Source organism: Myxocyprinus asiaticus, chromosome 20 (assembly GCF_019703515.2).
Source record: "Myxocyprinus asiaticus isolate MX2 ecotype Aquarium Trade chromosome 20, UBuf_Myxa_2, whole genome shotgun sequence".
Lineage (NCBI taxonomy): Eukaryota > Metazoa > Chordata > Actinopteri > Cypriniformes > Catostomidae > Myxocyprinus > Myxocyprinus asiaticus.
Genome location: NC_059363.1, coordinates 3245802 through 3266077, shown reverse-complemented (window position 1 = coordinate 3266077; position 20276 = coordinate 3245802). Strand labels below are relative to the sequence as shown.

The 20276-nt window shown below is 37.5% G+C and overlaps 2 protein-coding genes across 4 annotated transcripts; one reads left to right on the top strand and one right to left on the bottom strand.

Moving 5' to 3' along the window:
- Nucleotides 1-251: 251 nt before the first annotated feature.
- Nucleotides 252-11238, bottom strand: LOC127410741 (protein FAM167A-like). Of its 3 annotated transcripts, XM_051645951.1 has the most exons (4): nucleotides 11206-11238; nucleotides 6337-6648; nucleotides 5928-6206; nucleotides 252-4098 (listed from the first exon to the last, which is right to left on the bottom strand). In XM_051645951.1, the coding sequence occupies exons 2-4, from the start codon at nucleotides 6388-6390 to the stop codon at nucleotides 3838-3840; spliced, it is 594 nt and encodes a 197-aa protein (XP_051501911.1). In that variant the 5' UTR covers nucleotides 6391-6648; nucleotides 11206-11238; the 3' UTR covers nucleotides 252-3837. The 3 variants fall into 3 exon arrangements, with proteins under 3 accessions (XP_051501911.1, XP_051501909.1, XP_051501910.1); XM_051645949.1 differs by having other exon boundaries at nucleotides 5928-6648; XM_051645950.1 differs by having other exon boundaries at nucleotides 5928-6648; nucleotides 11211-11238.
- Nucleotides 11239-11899: 661 nt separating this feature from the next.
- On the top strand, nucleotides 11900-19748 carry LOC127410718 (bis(5'-adenosyl)-triphosphatase enpp4-like). Its single transcript, XM_051645914.1, has 4 exons — nucleotides 11900-12038; nucleotides 12929-13815; nucleotides 15885-16055; nucleotides 16647-19748. Exons 2-4 carry the CDS (start codon nucleotides 12969-12971, stop codon nucleotides 17015-17017), a joined length of 1389 nt encoding a protein of 462 aa, XP_051501874.1. The 5' UTR covers nucleotides 11900-12038; nucleotides 12929-12968; the 3' UTR covers nucleotides 17018-19748.
- The last annotated feature ends 528 nt before the right edge of the window (nucleotides 19749-20276 follow it).

The following is a 20276-nucleotide window of genomic DNA, read 5'->3' as shown; positions in this document are numbered from 1 at the left end:
TTCATGCAAGTGCTCCGTCTTGGGCTAAACAGTCTTTGGGTCAGCATCCTTTCACTGCTTGTTGAGAGTAACTCCTCCCGTGTAATGCATGTTCAAAGACGAGATCCACACAACCCATTTTGCATTGAATAATGTACTCTTAATAGCCAAAAACAACAATACATAAACATTTAATTTTAATAGCACGGATGAGGTATAGAAGCCATTCGAGTACTCACTCATTGATATGCGCTCATTTACAGACAAGGCTCTTTACAGAACTGCCGATTTTCTTAAAGAGACAGTACCTATTTTTAGCACATGCTCTACAAATGAATGTAAATACTTGTAAATAGTATAAATTATGTATTGAGCAACAAACATTTAACAAAAAATAATAAATGCAATATAATATCTTAATATTTATATTGTTATACTATATCTCAGTAATATTTATTGAATCAGAATCAGCTTTATTGCCAAGTATGCTTACACATACAAGGAATTTGTCTTGGTGACAGGAGCTTCCAGTGCCAACAATACAAAAACAGCAGCAAGACATAGATAATAATAAAAAATACAAAATAATTATACACATATGTACAGACACACACATACATACATACACACATACAGGTAGTGCAAATCTAATACAATCTGTTATGTACAGTGCAAATGTTTTTTGTTTGTTTTTTTGTCAGAGGAATGAAATGGCAGAAGAGGTTGGATGTGTTGGATAAATATAAGAAAGACTAAACTGTGTATTGCACATAGTTATTGCTCAATGGGGCAATTTAACTGTTCATGTGATGGATAGCCTGAGGGAAAAAACTGTTCCTGTGCCTGACGGTTCTGGTGCTCAGAGCTCTGAAGCGTTGGCCAGAAGGCAACAGTTCAAAAAGGTAGTGGGCAGGGTGAGTGGGGTCCAGAGTGATTTTTCCAGCCTTGTTCCTCACTCTGGAAGTGTATAGTTCTTGAAGGGGGGGGCGGGGGGCAACCAATAATCCTCTCAGCAGTCCGAACTGTCCTTTTGTAGTCTTCTGATATCCGATTTCATAGCTGAACCAAACTAGACAGTTATAGAAGTGCAGAGGACAGACTCAGTGACCGCTGAGTAGAACTGTATCAGCAGCGCCTGTGGCAGGTTGAATTTCCTCAGCTGGCGAAGGAAGTACAACCTCTGCTGGGCCTTTTTCACAGTGGAGTCAATGTGTTCCTGGCCTGATTGTACAAGACTTTATCCCCAACTCTGTAAGCATCCTCTTTGGCCTGACGAAGCTGCCTGAGCTCTGCTGTAAACCACAGTTTGTCAATGTTGAACTTTAAATAAGTCCTAGTAGGAATGCACATATCCTCACAGAAACTGATATATGATGTTACAGTATCTGTGAGCTCGTCCAGGTCTGTGGCTGCAGCCTCAAAAACACTCCAATCCGGGCAATTGAAGCAGGCTTGTAGTTCCCGCTCTGCTTCATTTGTCCATCTCTTTACAGTCCTTACTACTGGCTTGGTTGATTTTAATTTCTGCCTGTAGGTTGGAAGAAGATGAACCAGACAGTGATCAGAGAGTCCCAAAGCTGCTCTAGGGACAGAGCGATATGCATCCTTTATTGTTGTGTAGCAGTGATCCGGTATGTTCCTGTCTCTGGTGGGGCATGTAATGTGCTGGTTTGTATTTGGGCAGTTCACGTGTGAGGTTTGCTTTGTTAAAATCCCCAAGAATAATAATAACTGAGTCCGGGTATTGTTGTTCTGTGTCTGTGATTTGATCAGTCAGCTGTTGCAGCGCCGCATTCAAACACGCGTTTGGCGCGATATAAACACTCACCAGAATAAACGAGGAAAACTCCCGTGGCGAGTAGAAAGGCTTAGAGTTAATAAAGAGCGCTTACAAATTAGGACAGCACATCCTCTTCAACATTGTTACATCTGTACACCAACTTTCACTGATATAAAAGCATGTTCCACCACCTTTCGTTTTCCCCGTTAACTCCGTGATGCGATCCGCTCTGAACAGCTGGAAGCCCGGCAGATGTAACGCACTGTCCGGAATGGCTTCACTCAGCCAGGTTTCTGTGAACCACAAGGCAGCAGAGGTTGAAAAGTCCTTGTTTGTGCGGGTGAAGAGATGTAGTTCGTCTGTTTTGTTAGGAAGAGAGCGGAGATTCCCTAAGTGAATTCTCGGCAGCGCTGTTCGAAATCCGTGCCGACGGAGTTTAACCAGTGCACCGACTCATCTTCCTCGCTTGCATCTCTTGAACAGCAGAGCTGCGCCTCCAGCTAAAATGTCTAGCAAAATGACTATTCGAAAACCGGGAAAAGATTGTCTGGTATATGCTGTCAAATGTTCAGCAGTTCATCTCTGTTAAAACTGACTGGAAAAAGATTACTAAACACAGGACAAACAAATAAAAACAACAAAAGAACTGAGGAGCTCCACACCGAGGCGGCCATCCACAGCGCCATCATGATGTTACTTGGATATTGGTGGAATACATGGATTTGTACATTTTTAAAAAGCTAAAATGTGACCAAAACTTATGAAAAACAAATCAAGCATATTTGTCAAATTTATATTTTCGTAATGTACCTAGTTAGAAGGTCCACTTTTTAATAAAACTTTTTTTTTTTTTTTCATTTGTAAGCAAAATGGACATTATAACTGAAATATACCCATATGAATCGATATCGAATCGAAAGCTTATGAATCGGATTTTAATTGGGAAATCTGTATCAATACCTGGCCCTACTTTTAATGTCACACTGGGAAAAAAAGAAAACAGCCTTTCTTAGACATCCTCGCTAAGCAAAGCAATTTTTCAATCATAGTTCATTAATTAATTAACTCGTAAGTTGTAATCATTATTAGTTTTAATTTACAGTTCTCTCTTTTACAGAAGGATTTTTCCAGTATTAAAAACTGATTCATATAAAATTATTAAATAAAGGAATAAATCCATGACAACAACAGTTTTGTGCAGAATGTTTTAAAATGACGTTTTCTCAACTTATAACAAAATGTCATGTAATGACAAAGACAAATTTCTCTGTACACATGTGATTTTTATAAGTCAACACGAAGTCAAAATTGACCCTGGTCTTATTTCAGGGTTCCCACGGTCATGGAAAACCTGGAAATATCAGGGAATTTTTAAATTGTGATTTTTGTGAAAAATCATGAAAATTTATTAAGTCCTAAAAGTAATGGAGATTTTATTAGTGCATACATATTTTTCTAGTTTTCCTCTGCTCTAGAAATATCTAATCAGCTAGTTAATGCGCTTGTATATAGTAAAACTTGCCCTCAAGCCATAGTGAATCCTTCTTTCGAGTCAGAACTTGGTTTAAATGATTCATTAGCGAATAAGTCTGAATCTAAATAATTTTTTAAAATACGTAACCAGTAATCACAAACACCTCATGGAAAAGTCATTGTGCATTGTTCATCAGTGCATGTTTTTCCAAAGAAACAATGTTTGGCTTCGTAATCTTTCATCAAAATGTAATACCTTGCCCGCCTCTAAAACAGCTTACCTTTTCTGCTGATGTCACCAAGCCCTCTTATTTTTTCAACCCCTCCCCTCCCCTCGACTGTCTCCATTCTGGTAACACCCACTTTCACGATTCAATTAACTCTCAATGGACAAAATCAAGTCCCGCTCTACTTTTTTCCTCATTGAATATCCTGTTTCACTCATAAATGCATCACATTATGGAAATAAAATGAGTTGGTAACAGCGTTTCATGTTGACTTTAAGGAAAGGCAAGTACAATGTCAGAGACATTCAGAAAATATATTCAACTTATACTAATACATTATATATTCTACAAACACTGCACTCTGCACATTTACACACACTAGCACAGGGAGAAGCGTCGAGTGTTGATGTTCATCTTGGTGACTCCGATGACCTTGAGTGTCGTGGAGAAGCCTAATCCAGGAGACATGGGGACGTCACACAAATCGGACATATTGTCCCTCTCCTCCAGCTCAAATGTGGCATCGTTTAGCATCTTGCGATGTTGGTTACATGTCTGCACGATTCGCAAATTGTTAATGTCACTGCGCAGACGCATTAGCTGCCGTGCTAGCTGCTGGTCTTGCAAACGCATCTCGACCTACAGCAGAGGAAAGAAAGTAAACAGTTACAGTACTATGAATGTTAACAGTTTCCATGAGGTCTGCATATATAATGCATTATAAATGTATACTTAAAGGTGAAGCGTATACTTTCTGCACCACTAGCGGTAACAAACAGCATTTCAAAAAGTAGAGGCCACTTAAACAAACAGAGCAAATTTTTGAAAGCACCACAGATCTACATTGTTTAAACTCATCAAGAAGTTAACCTACGAATAGCTTACTTAAAAGTTGACTCTGCATATTAAACTGGTATAGAAGGATGTTTCTTCAGCTTCAGGCACTTTTAGCACTGTGGACTTCTAGAAAGCAAAGTCTCATTAAAACATTTTTCACATAATTTATTTAAATTGTCTGTTAACAATGACCAACAGTGTATGTTCATGCAATACAGGAGATTTAAGTCATGGAAATTCCCACCATGGAATTATTTTTTTTTGTGTGTGTGTGTGGAAATGACGACGATGTAAATGGCATTTATATATATATATATATATATATATATATATAATTGGCTGACTACTTTGTCTTGCTAAGGCTAATTTCCACTTCTATTAAAATGAATGGGAGAAATTGGAACGCCCAATGGCAGCCAACAGTCAGTCCGCCTTACAGGTAAAATAACCAATCACCTTTTAGATACAGAAATTGCCTGTCAATCAACTCAAAAACATGCAAGCGCATTAACTATACAAGACGGTATAATTGCGTTTATAGTGTAATCTTAGGTAAAGAAACATAATTTATTACACCAGTTGTGACGGAACGACACGCCCTTCCAGTGGATCATCATTGCCCCGCCTCGCGTGATGGGTTGCTTGATCCCGATGAAGAGCCTCAATACTGCTGGTGTCTTTACAGGTCCAGGAACGGAGCGGGGAGGGTCCAATGCAAGTTAGATGCGTCGCTGGATCCACAACCCGGAACCCTGGCGCGAGTTGGAGCACGCGTCGTGGCCGAAGGGCCAGGATGCCGGGCCGCTATTCCCCTCAAGTGTCGAGGCCCAGGGAATCCGGACCACTCGAGTGAATCTGCACAATGTTGTCCGATTTTACTGCTTATTTGAAATATGTTCTTTTATCGTAATCTTGACCAACTGTTTTGGAGATTTCGGTCATTTCCCATACAAGTAGATAAGAGCTTCACTTTTATGGCATGCCGCTTGTTTACATAGAAAAATGGCTGCCAAAACTACCCAAGAACGTTCCAAAAATGGCCCCCAAGTGAACTGACTTAACTTGAAAAATAAACTTTGCTGAAAGGACCTGGAAATATGTCTGGACCATTCTAATTCCTTTGTTTTTGTTTACATCCATTTACAATGGTCTATAGGAAATGATGCCCAATAAAAATATTCTGCTCACAAGTGATATTTACTTTTATTTTTCTTTGTTTTTTCAAACAGTCATAATTTTTATTTTTATACTGGATTTTTTGTTGTTTAATATTGAATGTTTGGGTCTGAGTCAAGGCTAAAACTGTCAAATCTATACATAAAAGGCATTTGAAAAGTACCAATAATAAATGAGGAAAGCCTGGTAAAAAGTTTCCAGGTCAGTTTTAATGAGACCTTCATAATATATATATATATATATATATATATATATATATATATATATATATATATATATAAAGAAGAAAATTGAAATCTGTTACTTTTATTAAAAATCAACCCCTGGAACATTAAGTTACCCAAAGTTGAAGAAACACCCATATAAAGGCTTCATAGACGTGTTGCCACAGCAATTTACCAAGCGAGCACTAGTCATCAGTTTATGCAGAAACCAAGTTGACAAACACAACCTACCAGCTCTTTCCTTATCCACTCCAATGCTTGGTCGATATTTTCAAATCCCATCTGCGTTTCTCCATGGAACACCCCAGTGCTCAGCAATGGCTTTGCCCGCTTAAGAGGATCTGAGCTTCTTTGTTCCTGCGCTTTGCTAGGCACCGCTAAAGCCTCTGAGAATTTGTGGCTCTGTGCTAGCATTGCCCCCAGCTGTGCTCTCCAATTCAAGACAGACGACTTTTTGGTCTCAAGTTTGAGCTTTTCAGTCAAAGCCTTCAAACTGGATAGATGATCATCCTGAGATGCAGCGAGACTTTCTTCGTTTTTTGAGGTTTCAGCTCCATGTGACATTGTCATTGGATTCATTGACATTTCTAGCAGGAAAACTAAAAAGAGTTTACTGGAAAACTTGGAGAAGTGGGATTACCTGGCAGTCCAACATCACTGGAAATTGTTCAGGAAACCGGCACGGCTCCAGCATTAGCCCCAATACTTGAAAGATTTCTATATAATATGCAAGTTTTAATGCAAATGCGAAGACCTGTTTAGACAATGTTCATATCACAAATATTAGTTACGATTTATTATTGTAGACATTTGTATCTCATTTCTTTAATATTTTGTTCCCTTTGATTCCATGAAGTGTTGTTGATGTTTTCCATTGAAGCTCTCTTGAGGATGTCCAAATACGACTTGCAGCCAGTGTTTAAATTCTGAGAACGGTGTAAAAATGAAGCATCTGAAATCCAATAGAAAATACAAATAATATCACTTGTCATTTAAAAAAAAAAAAAAAAAAAACAATCCCACTGAAATATTGAACTTTAGTTTGCTACACTGGCTTGCAAACTAAATCTACAAATCTTAATTTAAAGGAAACCGTTCGTACTTGTGCTGTTCCGTAATGGGCACCTTTTATATCAACACAGAAGTGCACCAACACTTGTTTTACTAGTTAGTCTCCATTCATATTGTCAACTTCCTTGTAACTCTTTTGTTGACTCAGAGTTGACTCTTGAGAAATGGCGAGCTCTAATCCTTGTGCTTAATATGCCCATGTAGAGCAAACAAAAAGAAACCATGAAAAGGGGTAAATAAATCTAAGAAACAAAAATGTGATGTATTCTAGTTGTCTGGGACAAAAGCAACAAGACTTGCCAGGACAGACCTTAAGAATCGGAAACATGATACAACATAATGCATGAATGAATAGTGTTTTGTATGAATAGACAACCCAATCCATTGTAAACTGTCTGGAGAATAACACTTATAACTGCACACAATGTTTTTACGGTGATGACAACTATTTGTTTGTTTTATGCTGGGGTGATTATTCAATATGCATGTGAAGCCATCATGCAATCAGTAATCATCACAATTAGACCATAGTGGTCAACCCTTCCAAACAATACATTACCGTATACCTCTAGGGTGACCGTATGACTTTAGTCCAAAAATCTTGAAGGAATGCAAATGGAATTTACTCCAGCCTAAAAAAGGATAAATCCCCTAAGAACTGCTAAACTGACATTCTGAGGCCACGTCCACACTAATCCGTTTGAAATCACCGTTTTCTAACGTCATCTTTTTCCAAGTATCTGACAATGTAGAGCACTTTCAAAGAAAAACATATTAGTGTGGACACAGCCTGAGAATATGAGTTGAATGTATACTGAATGGGAATGTCATTTTATCGAGTAGGATCTTATCTGATTCCTAAAGGTCAAGTGTGTAATTTTTGTACCATTACTCTCACCAAATGGAATTGCAAAAAGACTAAATTGAATTGAGGATGAATTTAATTGGTCAATAAATAAATAAATAAATAAATAAAAACAAAGTCCGGTCCAAAACTACATGGAACTGGTTGGTTAGGCTGCAGATCCACCCCCAAAAAAAAGAAAGGCTGGCAGGGGAAAAGTCATTCATATTTATAACTGCTACCTGATTTGTTAGGGTTAGGGTTGGGTTATAGTTTCTCCGACCAATCATGTAGCACTGTCCTTATCAGTATTACAAAATCATCCAATCAGTTATTTATTTTCTCATGAATATAAATGACTCTTCCCCTGCGATCCTACATTTTGGAAATTCTTGGTGGGGCTGCACTGACAAACAGAGCAATGTTTCTGCCGTTTTAGAAAATCAACTTTAGTCTTTTATTTATCTACATCACTGGGATTGAAGGAGGTTTCTTATATTGAACTACATAGGTAAAGTTTGTAGTCAAACTTTGATGTTGGCTTGACAAAGTCTTGTCTGAAAGTTAAAACAGGTTATACAGACATTACAGTGAGACAAACAGCCATCTAGCTAGCTAGCTAGCTAGTCAGAATGTCACATAGATAGTCAAACCGCCAGATAGATAGAGAGATAGCGAGAGAGAGCAACTTAAAGCAGATTAAAGGCCTTCTGTAGGTTTGTTTACATTTGCATTTTTAACAATTGGAGTTTGAATTAACAAGCATTCCATTCCATTTGAACATTCCGTCAATGAAAGTCCAAGGGATCTTTCTGATTTTTAAGTCTGATCAGTTAGAAAAGACATAGCACACTATTCTAGAACAGTCTGAAGGTCTGTACCAACTTTGGTGGATGTAGCTTGAAAGCTCTAGGAGGAGTTAATGATAAACATTTTGGTCTCGGATTAGGGATTTTGAAAAAACTTTGTAGAATAACAGTAGGTTGGCTTCATCAAGCCAACATAATCACACACTTCACCTTTAACAGATTCTAATTTGATCTCTTTATTGGTTGAAAATCATGATAGAAATTCCTTTAGGATGTTGTGACTTGTGGCACTTTTATTGTGAGAGGTACTGTTACAGGATTTAGGTACAATGCTTTTAATTTTTACATTCGCTACAACATGAAATGTCTCAAAATTCTCTGTGGAAGCAAACTGTTTACACGTGAAATCGGTCACAGTCTGCTTTGGTTGAGGTTGAGCAGTGGAACTAGGACACAGCAGCTGCCTGCTAAACTGGGAACCCCTTGAGTCCATTCCGTCTCTTTGTCTGATTCCAGATCTCACCAACCAAACAAACCCATCAGATTATACTGAGGACTGAATTCAAATACTCTGGAGAATCTTGCCGTTAACAGCGTTTATCATATTTCAGAATCACATTACGCATGTTCTGAACCACTAGACTTTCTATGAGAGTGAGGTTTATGAAGAAATACAGCTAACTATAATACACTAAAGGTGAAGAGATATTCCGGATGAACAGACTGGCCAATTCCAAACTCACACCATTAGTTGAGCGAATGTTTCAGGGTGGTTGGGATGCTCAAACAGAGCAATGTTTTGATAGCGTCACTGAGCCACAATGTTTACATTTTTTGGAAAGATCAATCAAAAAATGGCTCACTTTGGCCTGCTGTTTGAAAACACATTAATTTCGCTACGTTTTGGCCTTCCGTCCACACTGAGACAACGTTTATGTCCAGCATTCTCTCAGGTGGATACATTTGAAAACGGCATCTTCGCATTGTAGTGTGGACAGGGAAAACGGAGATATTCGAAAACAGTTGCGTATTTGTTGTTATGGTATGCAGTCATGTGATCCGTTCAGCCCAAAACAATCAAGATGGCTGCCCATGTTGTAGTGCCGTTGTTGTGTCTGTTATCCACTTTGATAGCGTTGTTAAAGATAAATGTTACTTTGTACAAATATCACATTGCATCCCTTCAAAATACGTTTTTTTTTTTTGCATGTGCAGTAAGGGGATTTAAGTGTTTTCAGACATTTTTCAATGTGGAGGAGCAACTTTTGGAAAATGTCTGAAAACGGCAGTGTGGACAGAGAGCACAGTTTTCAAGTTTATCCGGGTTGATGTGGATGTAGCCATAGTTGTCTCATGATATTGTATTTTACAATGAAAAAATTATGCAGTTTAAAGAAAAATATTTGGATGACCAACTTATGAATAAGTTGCCCCAACCAAGAGAGTCTACTGCTGAAAAGTGACAGATCGGACACAAAACATTTCCCACTGCTCTGTGTTTTTAAGTTGTCCTGATTCATAGCAAAGCCTCTGTCATTCTGCACAACAGGACGCTGTCTCTGAAAGTGGAAAGTTTGCCACTCATCTGTATTTTGGCATGAATGTTATGAGCGCACGCTGAGTCTGTGTGTAGACCATTGTCATGATGACAAAAACCAAAAATAATAAAAGATGTTTTGTGACTGAATTGCCAAAATCTGATGACACTCTTGACTAACTCACGACAAACTTTGAAGGCAGTAATATAATTGTTGTTCAACTATTAATAACAACTAATCTAATGAAATTTACCAGATAAGAAAAGACAAATGCTCTCACAGAAGGTTCAAATGAACTGCACTAACAGCAATTGCACCAGAATTCATTTTAATCAAACCAAACCTGCCAAGTGTGAACACACCCTTAGTGCCCATTTGAAAACCTTTATTATTATTGTCACATATATATAGTGACATTTCTTTGTTTGCACATAACCCAGCTAAGCTGGGGTCAGAGTCAGCTGTGATACAGTGCCCCTGGAGCAGATAGGGTCAAGGGCCCAACAGTGGCATCTTGGTGGTGCTGGGGCTTGAACCCCCAACCTTCTGGTCAGTAACCCAGAGCCTTTAACCAGTGAGCTACCACTGCCCCCATATTGTGCCACAACTAGGCCCCTGTTTGTGTGTGATAGAAGCAAGTATTTGTTGCATATTAGATGGAAATGATGTCCAGCGACGTCACTGGCTGTAGTGAAAGTCGTACGAATTCATACGAGTGCAGTCGTAGGATATCATACGAAGTTGCCCAATTCAGAAAAGTCATACGAATCCTTACAATTTCGCTGTGAGATTGTGTAGCAACAATCATATTAATAGTTTCTCTCTTTCACACACACACACCTGCCAGCTCTAACTGACTTGAACAATGGTTATTTTGTTAAATAGGTGAAAGAGTAGCCTAACTAACCAACAGGATTTGTTTAGAAAGGAAATGTTATGGACATTTCTTTAAAAACGATCATTTATATTGTTTAAGAACAGCCTTTCACACAGTTCTTTCTCTCCCTAAAAACTTACAATCCACATTTAATGTTCAGAGAGTGAAAAGCGCTGCTGCTGCTGTTGCGTCATTCCTTCAAATACATTATCACAGAAGAAATAACCAAGACGCAAGAGCCTCAGATGAAGAAACAAAAAACTGCATTACAATGACGGACTCACTGAAACTCCCTAATGCAACTGTTATTGTTGAAATATGAAATATTATACGAGATACGAGAAACAAAAATGTTTTAATAACAACCTACCTTACCAAAAGCGCGTTTAGTCACTGATAGTCCAACACTGACTGCTAGAGAGTGCGTCTGTGCTGCGTCGCGTCAACGAAGTCTTTGATTGGTCGACAGGGAGCTGACGTCACGACTCCGTCCATTCAGAACGAAGCGTCGCGCTTCGTTGATTAAAATGAGAGCGCTCTGATTGGTTGACCTCGGGATTCCGGCGCGTACAGTGGTGAGCGCACCGAAAAGTACGCGTCGCGTCACAGGAGCGTTTTCCCATGCGTAGACACGTTAGGAAATGCCCTTATTTGCGTTTTAGGGAAGATTTGCGGCAATAGCTTCCCATATAGCATATGGAATTTTTATGCGTTTATTTGATTTTGATCAAAAGGTTTATTTGCGCTGTTTTATTTGCAATAACTATAATATTTATTTATTAATTCGTTTAATTATTTTGTTTGTCTTTCGAGTGAATTTCATATCATTTTCATTTTTTAAAATATTGATTTCATTTATTGCAATTTTATGATATTTTGTTTGTGCAATCTGTGCCTTGTTTTGACGTTTTTACTTAGCGTCTGAACTGCCATCATATATTAACATCATTTTTCTTATGTATAATGTGAGCCGTAGGCGCATCTGCAGTGGGACGCGCGCGCGCGCTCTTTTTCGCGTAATCCTGTTGGTCGTGTTATGACGTCATGCGTTCATTGCGTTTTGAGGAAGCGCGAGAAACGGCATCAGATAAATACGGAAACTGGACTTGATCAATCAGAGCGACATTGTCGAACTGTTCGATAAGCGTCACCTTAATGTGTCTGTATTTAAACGTCACGCGTCCCGACGTCCCAAACGGAAAGGTAGGTTTCTTTCTCATCCTTGGCTGTGTTTTTAAGTTCCTAAAATGAGCAAGTTTGCCCAAACCTTCATTGATCAGCTGTCAAATAATTAATACATCATCATAATGTAATCAGAGCGACAGAGTGTCAAGTTATGCCACTGTATATTGATCAGCTCTAGTGAGTTTGATCCGGTATACTGTATGTTATGCACCTGATAAACATCAAATGTATTTTTAGAATCACGTTTTTTCCTCCAATGCTTCCTGTATCACTTCCTCGTGTTTAAATGTATTACAGAAAAGTGCTGCCTATTATTTAATACTAATATTTACAGTTGATTATTGTCTAATCCTTACATACTAGAGTATTAGGGAGAGTTAATATTATAAAGCCTTCCATTCATCACCTTTATACTTTATAAAATTGAGTAATGTTGACTAGTATTGGTTAAGATCATTGTTGTCATGCACATGTGAAACAGATTATACTGTGCAATGACATTCAGTGACTTTATATACACACAAATAAACATGAAGTTTGACCCAGAAACACATTTGGAGTTTAATGCATGCACTAAAGTAAAAAGGAAAGTTTCAGCTTTCTAAATGATATAATTATGTTTCTAATCCGAACCGTTGCAGAGATGTACAGAATATCATTATCACTGAAATGTTGGCTCATATAATCCATTTTAACTTCTTTCCTTTGTACTATAGTGCATAAAACTCAAAATGTGTTTCTGGATCAAAGTGACTCAAAAGTAAATGGAGAAGTTGGTGGAGGGAGTGATTATGAGTTGTTGACACGTTGGCTCGTGTGTAAAAACGGTTCCAACTCGTAAGAGGCTTTCACGACAACTTTAGCATTCAATAGTATGCCTGATATGAATTGCTGTTTTGTTTCCACAGTGAAGAAAGTAACTCTCACAATCCTATATCCTGCCACACGATGCAGTTTCGCAGTTATCTGTGTGCTCTCATCACCTATAGTGGGTTAACCCTGTCTATGCCAATCAAAAGTGGAAAGGGGCCAGAGTCCAGCAACGATATGCCACCACTGCTTCTGGTGTCATTTGATGGTTTTCGTGCAGACTATCTAAAAAAATACCCATTACCCAATCTTGAGAAGTTCTTCTCCGATGGCGTTCTTGTACGCGAACTCACCAATGTCTTTACGACGAAAACCTTCCCCAATCATTACAGTCTCGTCACAGGACTGTACGCAGAGAGCCACGGTATACTTGCGAGCATGATGTACGACCCTGTGGTGAAAAAGCATTTCTCTCTTCAAAATGGGAGCGATCCATTCTGGTGGGACGAAGCCACACCGATTTGGGTCTCCGTAGAGGAATCTGGGTACAAAGCAGCATCTGCTATGTGGCCAGGAACAAATGTGGATATTCAAAACCACACGTTAAAATACAAATTCGAATATGACTCAAGGGTGACCTTCCAAGAAAGGCTGGGAAACTTGACCAAGTGGATGACTGAGGACAAATCTGTTAAGTTTGCCTCTCTATACTGGGAAGAACCTGACCGGTCGGGCCACCATTATGGCCCTGATAACGCAACAGAGATGGCTCGGGTTCTGACGGATGTGGACAATCTTGTAGGTGTACTAATGGAGCAGCTCAACAAAACGGGATTATGGGGGAAAATAAACATTATCATTACTAGTGATCATGGTATGACTCAGTGTTCACAAGAGAGACTCATTAAACTGGATAATTGCATCAGTCCCAGCAGCTATACCATAGTGGACCTCACTCCTGTGGGCGCCATAATTCCACTGGCAGGTAGTCATTTGTCATATAAATTCTATTGTAGTTATATTTTTTGACAAAAAGAACCATCTTGCATGGTGAACTGTGAAATTTCTTACTATTCAGTTTAATGGTTGACCAATGTATATATATATATTTTTTAATGGCTCATACCAATATCCCTTTAGCAGGATGTAATGCTTACTGTATGTATGGAGAATTTAATGCAAGTTAGATGTACACAAAATTGCTGAATTCAAATGAACACATTTTTTTAAAACTTATAATACACAAAAAATATTCTGCATTTGAATGCAAAATATTTCCCATCAAAATAGAGCCAATAGAGCACAAGAGTCTGCTTCTAAAGTAAAAATCACATTCAATTTCTCCATAGACTAATTGATTATTAACGATAACTTATAAACCTTTAAAGGCAGACCTGCGATGGTATATGCTTCTGTTAAAGCCACCAGTCCACGTTATTTGAACTTCATTTAAAAAGTAATTAAAATAGTGAAGTTTTGGTGAAGAACTACACTACCCATAATTCCAAAGAGAGATCCACCAATTAGAGAGTCGCAGCAAACAAAGCGCGCTAAAAGAGCTCTGCAGCGACTGCCCACTCCCAATAGTTTATATTTCGATTACACCATTCTCAATGCTTCATGGGATCGTAGTTCATTCTAAAGGTTGACCGAAATTGGATTTTGCCGATACCGATAACTAAGGTGGTGGAAAAGGCCGATAACCGATTAATCGGCAGATAGTTTTTTAAAAATCGATCTATACAATAATAATAATTAAAAAAAATCGTATTCTTTCCTTACTATGAAGGGCACAGACATTGAGGCTGCAAAATGAATAAAATCCCAAAAGCAGTTTATTGTGCAACCAAAATCCCAATAATACCCAGAGAAATTAAGATTTGGTGCATAATGCGGGACTTTTTACTTTAAATAAGCCCGCAACACACTGGGACTCTTATTTTGAAATTACTGAGATTTGGCTCCGTAACAATGCTCTATGTGTAAGTATTTACCAAATTAAGCTTTTTAATAACCTATAGATTCACCAGATGAAGAGTTTTATATGCATATATTTCACCATATTGATGAGGATAACGATAAGGAATAAAAATAAAAAAAATTGGGGGAAAAAATGAAAATAAATATCGGCAACTATCTGCATATTTTCAAATATGTTTTTGCTTCAAATCAAAGTTCATAATGTTGTGATTCACCTCATGGTTTAGAACTCTTTTATGAAGAATTTTATGAAATCCCTATGGAAAAAATGAATGGGAAAAAAACTTCCGGAAGCAAGATGTCTAAAAAGGATTCACTGTTCTATCAGTTGACTCTGTTTATCTCAAAATGGCCAAATATCTTCTGATTAATCGGCCTGACCGATGTACTTTTATCAAGATATAATATCCAAGGCTGATATACTATCTGAACAGTGAAATAGCCTTGAATACCTAACTAAAAAATATTCAAATAATTGAGTGTTTAGTTTCATCATATGGCTAAAAAGCAGACCCTCACACATCTCTTAGAACTCTCAGTAGATTTCTGTAGAATTGGAACCAGTGGCATAGCCAGGGGTGGGCCAGACCCACCCAAATTAGACCCAGGCCCACCCAGAATATTACAGATTATTCTTTCAAATAGATATTTATAAAATAGTTTAAAAATGCATAAATTCTGATTTCTGAAAGTGTGAAAGAACTGTTTGAATACGGTGCTTTTCCGTTGTTTTGGTAATTTGGTTTTGGTTATTTGGTAAAAATAAATAAATACATTTGGGCCATCCATTTTTATTGAGGCCCACCCAAAAGTAATTTCCTTGCTACGCCCTTGATCACAACCCCCTACCCCTCCCTCACGTTTAATGAATTTGGCTAATTTGATTAGCCTTCTGATAGCAATAAGAGTGTATAGTACTCCTCTCAGCTCTCAGTTTAACACATTTTACCATGTTTAAATCCATTCCACAGAGTTCCACCAATTTACCCTCCAAAATCTGAAAGAAGTCTGCGTAATCCATCTGGTTCAGCTAATGAGAATTTCTTCCGTTTATTCTTTTGATTTACACAACAGATAATTCGACTGTGTACAAAAAGCTCTCCAGCTGTCACAATCACATGAAGGTTTACCTGAAGGACGCTGTTCCTGATAGGCTGCACTATAAAAACAACGAACGGATTCAGCCAATCATCTTGGTTGCAGATGAAGGATGGACAATCGTTAAAAATGGCGGACTCCCACGATGTGAGTGTTCAATGAAACCAATCAAGCACACCAAGTGACATTTGCCTTCAAACGTTTGACTGTTTTACATGATTAAATTATATTTATTTAATGGTGTTAAGGCAATCAACACTACTACTATTGATTATATTTTGGCTTAGAGGTTTGCCATTAGTGGTTGGACAAACAATGTTTACCTTGCGGGTGAAAAACTGGTGAAAAAGTCCATAGATGTACATTGAAGGAGGAACCCGAGCAATATCTAGAGACCAGAATATCATAGAGACTTAGTTGTCAACTCTTTTGAGCTAGGTCACACTAAGAGAATACGTTAGCCTGTTTTAAAGATTTACGCATTTAAATTTCATAATACATTTTTCATCAGACTGAATCGAGTAATCTTTAACAAAATAAAATAAATAAAACAGAATTTTGTTAAAGATTACTCCATTTAATTTATGGAAATTATTGGTGAAATTGACATTGATGATTCCGTCTGGCATATACGTCTTTCTTTTGCTGCATTGAGAAGCAACCTTGATCTTTTGAATGGTGCTTTAGAAATAAAAAATATTAGTAATTATAATTAAATCCTATGCTTCTCTTTCGCAGTGGGCGATCATGGCTATGACAATACCCTTCCCAGCATGCACCCTTTCCTGGCCGCCCACGGGCCTGCCTTCCGCAAAGGCTATAAGATGTCGAGCTTCAACAGTGTGGATCTGTATCCTCTCATGTGCCACCTCATCGGCATTCCTCCGATGCCAAACAACGGCAGCTTCGCTCACGTGCGCTGTGCGCTAGTTAACGAGCAGTGCGGAGAGCTGGCGCTAGCGGTGGGTATCGTGCTCGGGGTCTTAATAATCCTGACCACTTTCACGTGTCTATTCAAGCTCATGAAGAAAAGAAGTAATTCGTCTACTCGTCCATTTGCCCGTTTGGAGTTGGAGGATGATGAGGATGACGAACCTTTACTTGAATGAACTTTATTTTATTTTTTTATTATTTTTTTAAATGGAGGAAATTTGAAATGATTCAAGCAAATGCATGACATTAAAGGGATAGCTCACCCAAAAATGACAAAATTCTGTCAACTTATACTCACCCTTACTGTACGTTGTTTTCTCTTTCTTCAGTGGAACACAAAAGATGTTTTGAATAGGGATGCACCCATATAAACGTTTTTGAATGATACCAGATTCCAATTTTAACAAAATACTATAGGTCTTGCTGAGGAATTCTGTTTTAAAAATACAAAGAGGTATAAAAGCTATTTTATTGTTTATCTGTTTATCTAACTAGGGCTGGGTATTAATACAGATTTCCCGATTTGATTCCTAATCAAGAGCTCTTGATTTCGATTCGATATCAATTCATATGGTTATATTTCAGTTATAATGTCCCTTTTGCTTACATATGAAAGAAATTCTCTCCCAGCTAATGCTGTTAATTATACAGGAGATCTTCTAACTAGGTACATTATGAAAATGTTAATTTTACTAATGATATTTTATTAGTTTTTCGTCATTTTGGTCACATTTTAGCTTTTTAAAAATGAACAAATAAATCAATAAATATATTGCATATATTATATTTTGTTACATAGTTATTGTTTAATTGCATAATTTGTACTATTTACATTGATTGTTTTGAACACGTGCTAAAAACCGGTACTGTCTCTTTAAGGAAACCGGCAGTTCTGTAAATAGCATATGTAAATGAGCGCATATTAATGAGAGAGGACTCGAATGGCTTTACCTCATCTATGCTATGCATGGTTAGAATTAAATGTTTATTTTTCATTGTTTTTGATCAACGACTGACTAGTAGAGAACAGAAAGGTTATCAAAAGAGACATTATTCAATGACAAATCGCGTGGATCTCGTCTTTGGACACACATTACACGGAACAACTTTTACTCTCAACATGCTGTGAAAGGATCTCGCTGCTGAATACTCCACTACTATAATACACGATTCATTCACTGGTGAATGAAATCTTAACATTTACCAGCCAGTTGCCAGATATATATATTTTTAGTCGGATAGCATGAAATTTATCTGCAAACGCGAGTGTTTTTATTCTATTGTAGTAAGAATTGATATCGAGATTGTTCAAATGAAGATTGTGATGCATCAGAAATTCAATATTTTGACCCACCCCTATATCTAACAATACGTTTCATTGAACATGCATTGGATCTATTGAACATATAACAGGCCAAAATTTAAGAGAGCTACAGTTGAAGACAAATATGATAACATGATGATTGATGTGGGGGAAAATGTTAATTTGCACTTCTTGTTTTGGCAACATTCGATATTCATATTATGCATGTTCAACATGCTTTACTTTTTCAGATTTTATCTATTTTGGTAGGTATTTTTTTATAACACCAACAGAAAAACTACTATCAACTTTATTCAACACAATAAATGTACATTATTAATTAATAATTAAGCAGATCATATCTGTGTTTTCATGCTTGCGTCTGATATGCCGATGGTTTTAATTTGGATAGTAATAAATATCAATGGCCGATATATCGGTGCATCCCTAGTTTTGAAGAATGTTCAAGCTGTTATGGACACAGATACTATCAAGCTCCAAAAGACTGCCATTAAAATGCCATAAAAGTAGCGTAGCTCCATTTTAAGGCTTCCAAAACAGCGGCTGTAGCTCATGTGGTAGAGCAGGTTGGTCACTAATCGCAGGGTTGGTGGTTCAATTCCCAGCCCATGTGACTCCACCAGCTGAAGTGTCCTGGGGCAAGACACTGAACCCCAAGTTGCTCCCAATGGCAGGCTAGTGCCTCGCATGGCGGCTCTGCTGTGAGTGTGTGTGTGTGAATGGGTGAATGTGTCACAGTGTGAAGCACTTTGGAACCACTATGCTTAAAAAAGCACTGTATAAGTGCAGACCATTTACCATATAAAGCCTTACAATGACTGTGACAAACAGACCAAAATGTAAGTTATTAACTTACATTTTTGTCTGTTGCTTGTATAAAGCTGAATTGTAGTATGGCTTGTACAGTGTATTCTCTCTCACCTTGTGTTTCCACAGAAGAAAGAAATTTAGACAGGTTTGAAATGACATGAGTATATGATGACAGAATAAAAATGTTGGGGTGAATTACTCCTTTAAATGTTCAAAATGATGCACAGATGACAATCCTATAGAAACTAAGGGAGAACTGCACACAGTTGTTGAGTCAGTACAATACTTTAGTGGCACATTAATGATTAGTCCTCATTAGTACCATGTGACAAAACCAGTTGCTTTCCTTTTCAAACATGATAAATGTCGATAAAATGTCCCTCTGATGTCCATGTTCTCAATATTAGCATCAGCTATATAAAAATTTTTTTGGTGAAAATATTATTTCGCAGTGATTGTGCTATGAAATAATTTCCTAAATAATGTGACGTTATTCCACAAGCATGCTGTTGTCACTTGTAACGCTAAGGTCACGCTTATTGCCAAAAAACTCAATATGTTGCTTTGCGTTCATAACTATGCTAAATATATGTTACCAGTCATGTTACTGAAGTATGCAAAGCTTTATACTCTAACATTTCATGAAATCCTAAAGGAAGAATGCAAGCAATAATTATAACAAGCTTTTCTGTTTTGTTTTTATTTCGTTTTTCTGTTAGTGCTCAGGATACTGAGGTTACTTGAAAATGAAACTTTCTTTATTATTTATTAAATCGCATCCTGCATGTCTTTTCACAGCCAGGTAAAACACAAGTTCAGTTTTGATTATTTAATTTCAACTCGAGGTACACTTTGTTAAAGGGGCATTTTATTTCCAGTAGAAGCACATTTAAATACAGTTCAGCTATATATGAGCATTTGTTAGTAGTACGTTTCTAAAATAGGATTTATTTTGTTTTTCACTGAATGAAGATGACCTTTTTTTAATGATTCTGCAAAAAGAAGGAAATGCTGAACCCTTCTCATACACTGTAAAGGTTGTTATATTTGCTTGTTGCACTGTATAGGTTAAAAACTCTTTTCACAAGAGAAGGGAACCTTGCTGCTGCTTTTAGAATGAGGAGTACATTTAGAATATATAACAAGAAAGAAACTTTATTTTTCTATTTAGTTGGTGGTATGTGTGTGCTTATTTACATGGGAAATTTTCACTTCACTTTTAATCTTAATGTGCTTCAGGAAACATTGTTTTGAGGATAATGTGTTCGCTTTTTTTTTTAATGCCGTTATTTCAGTTGTCA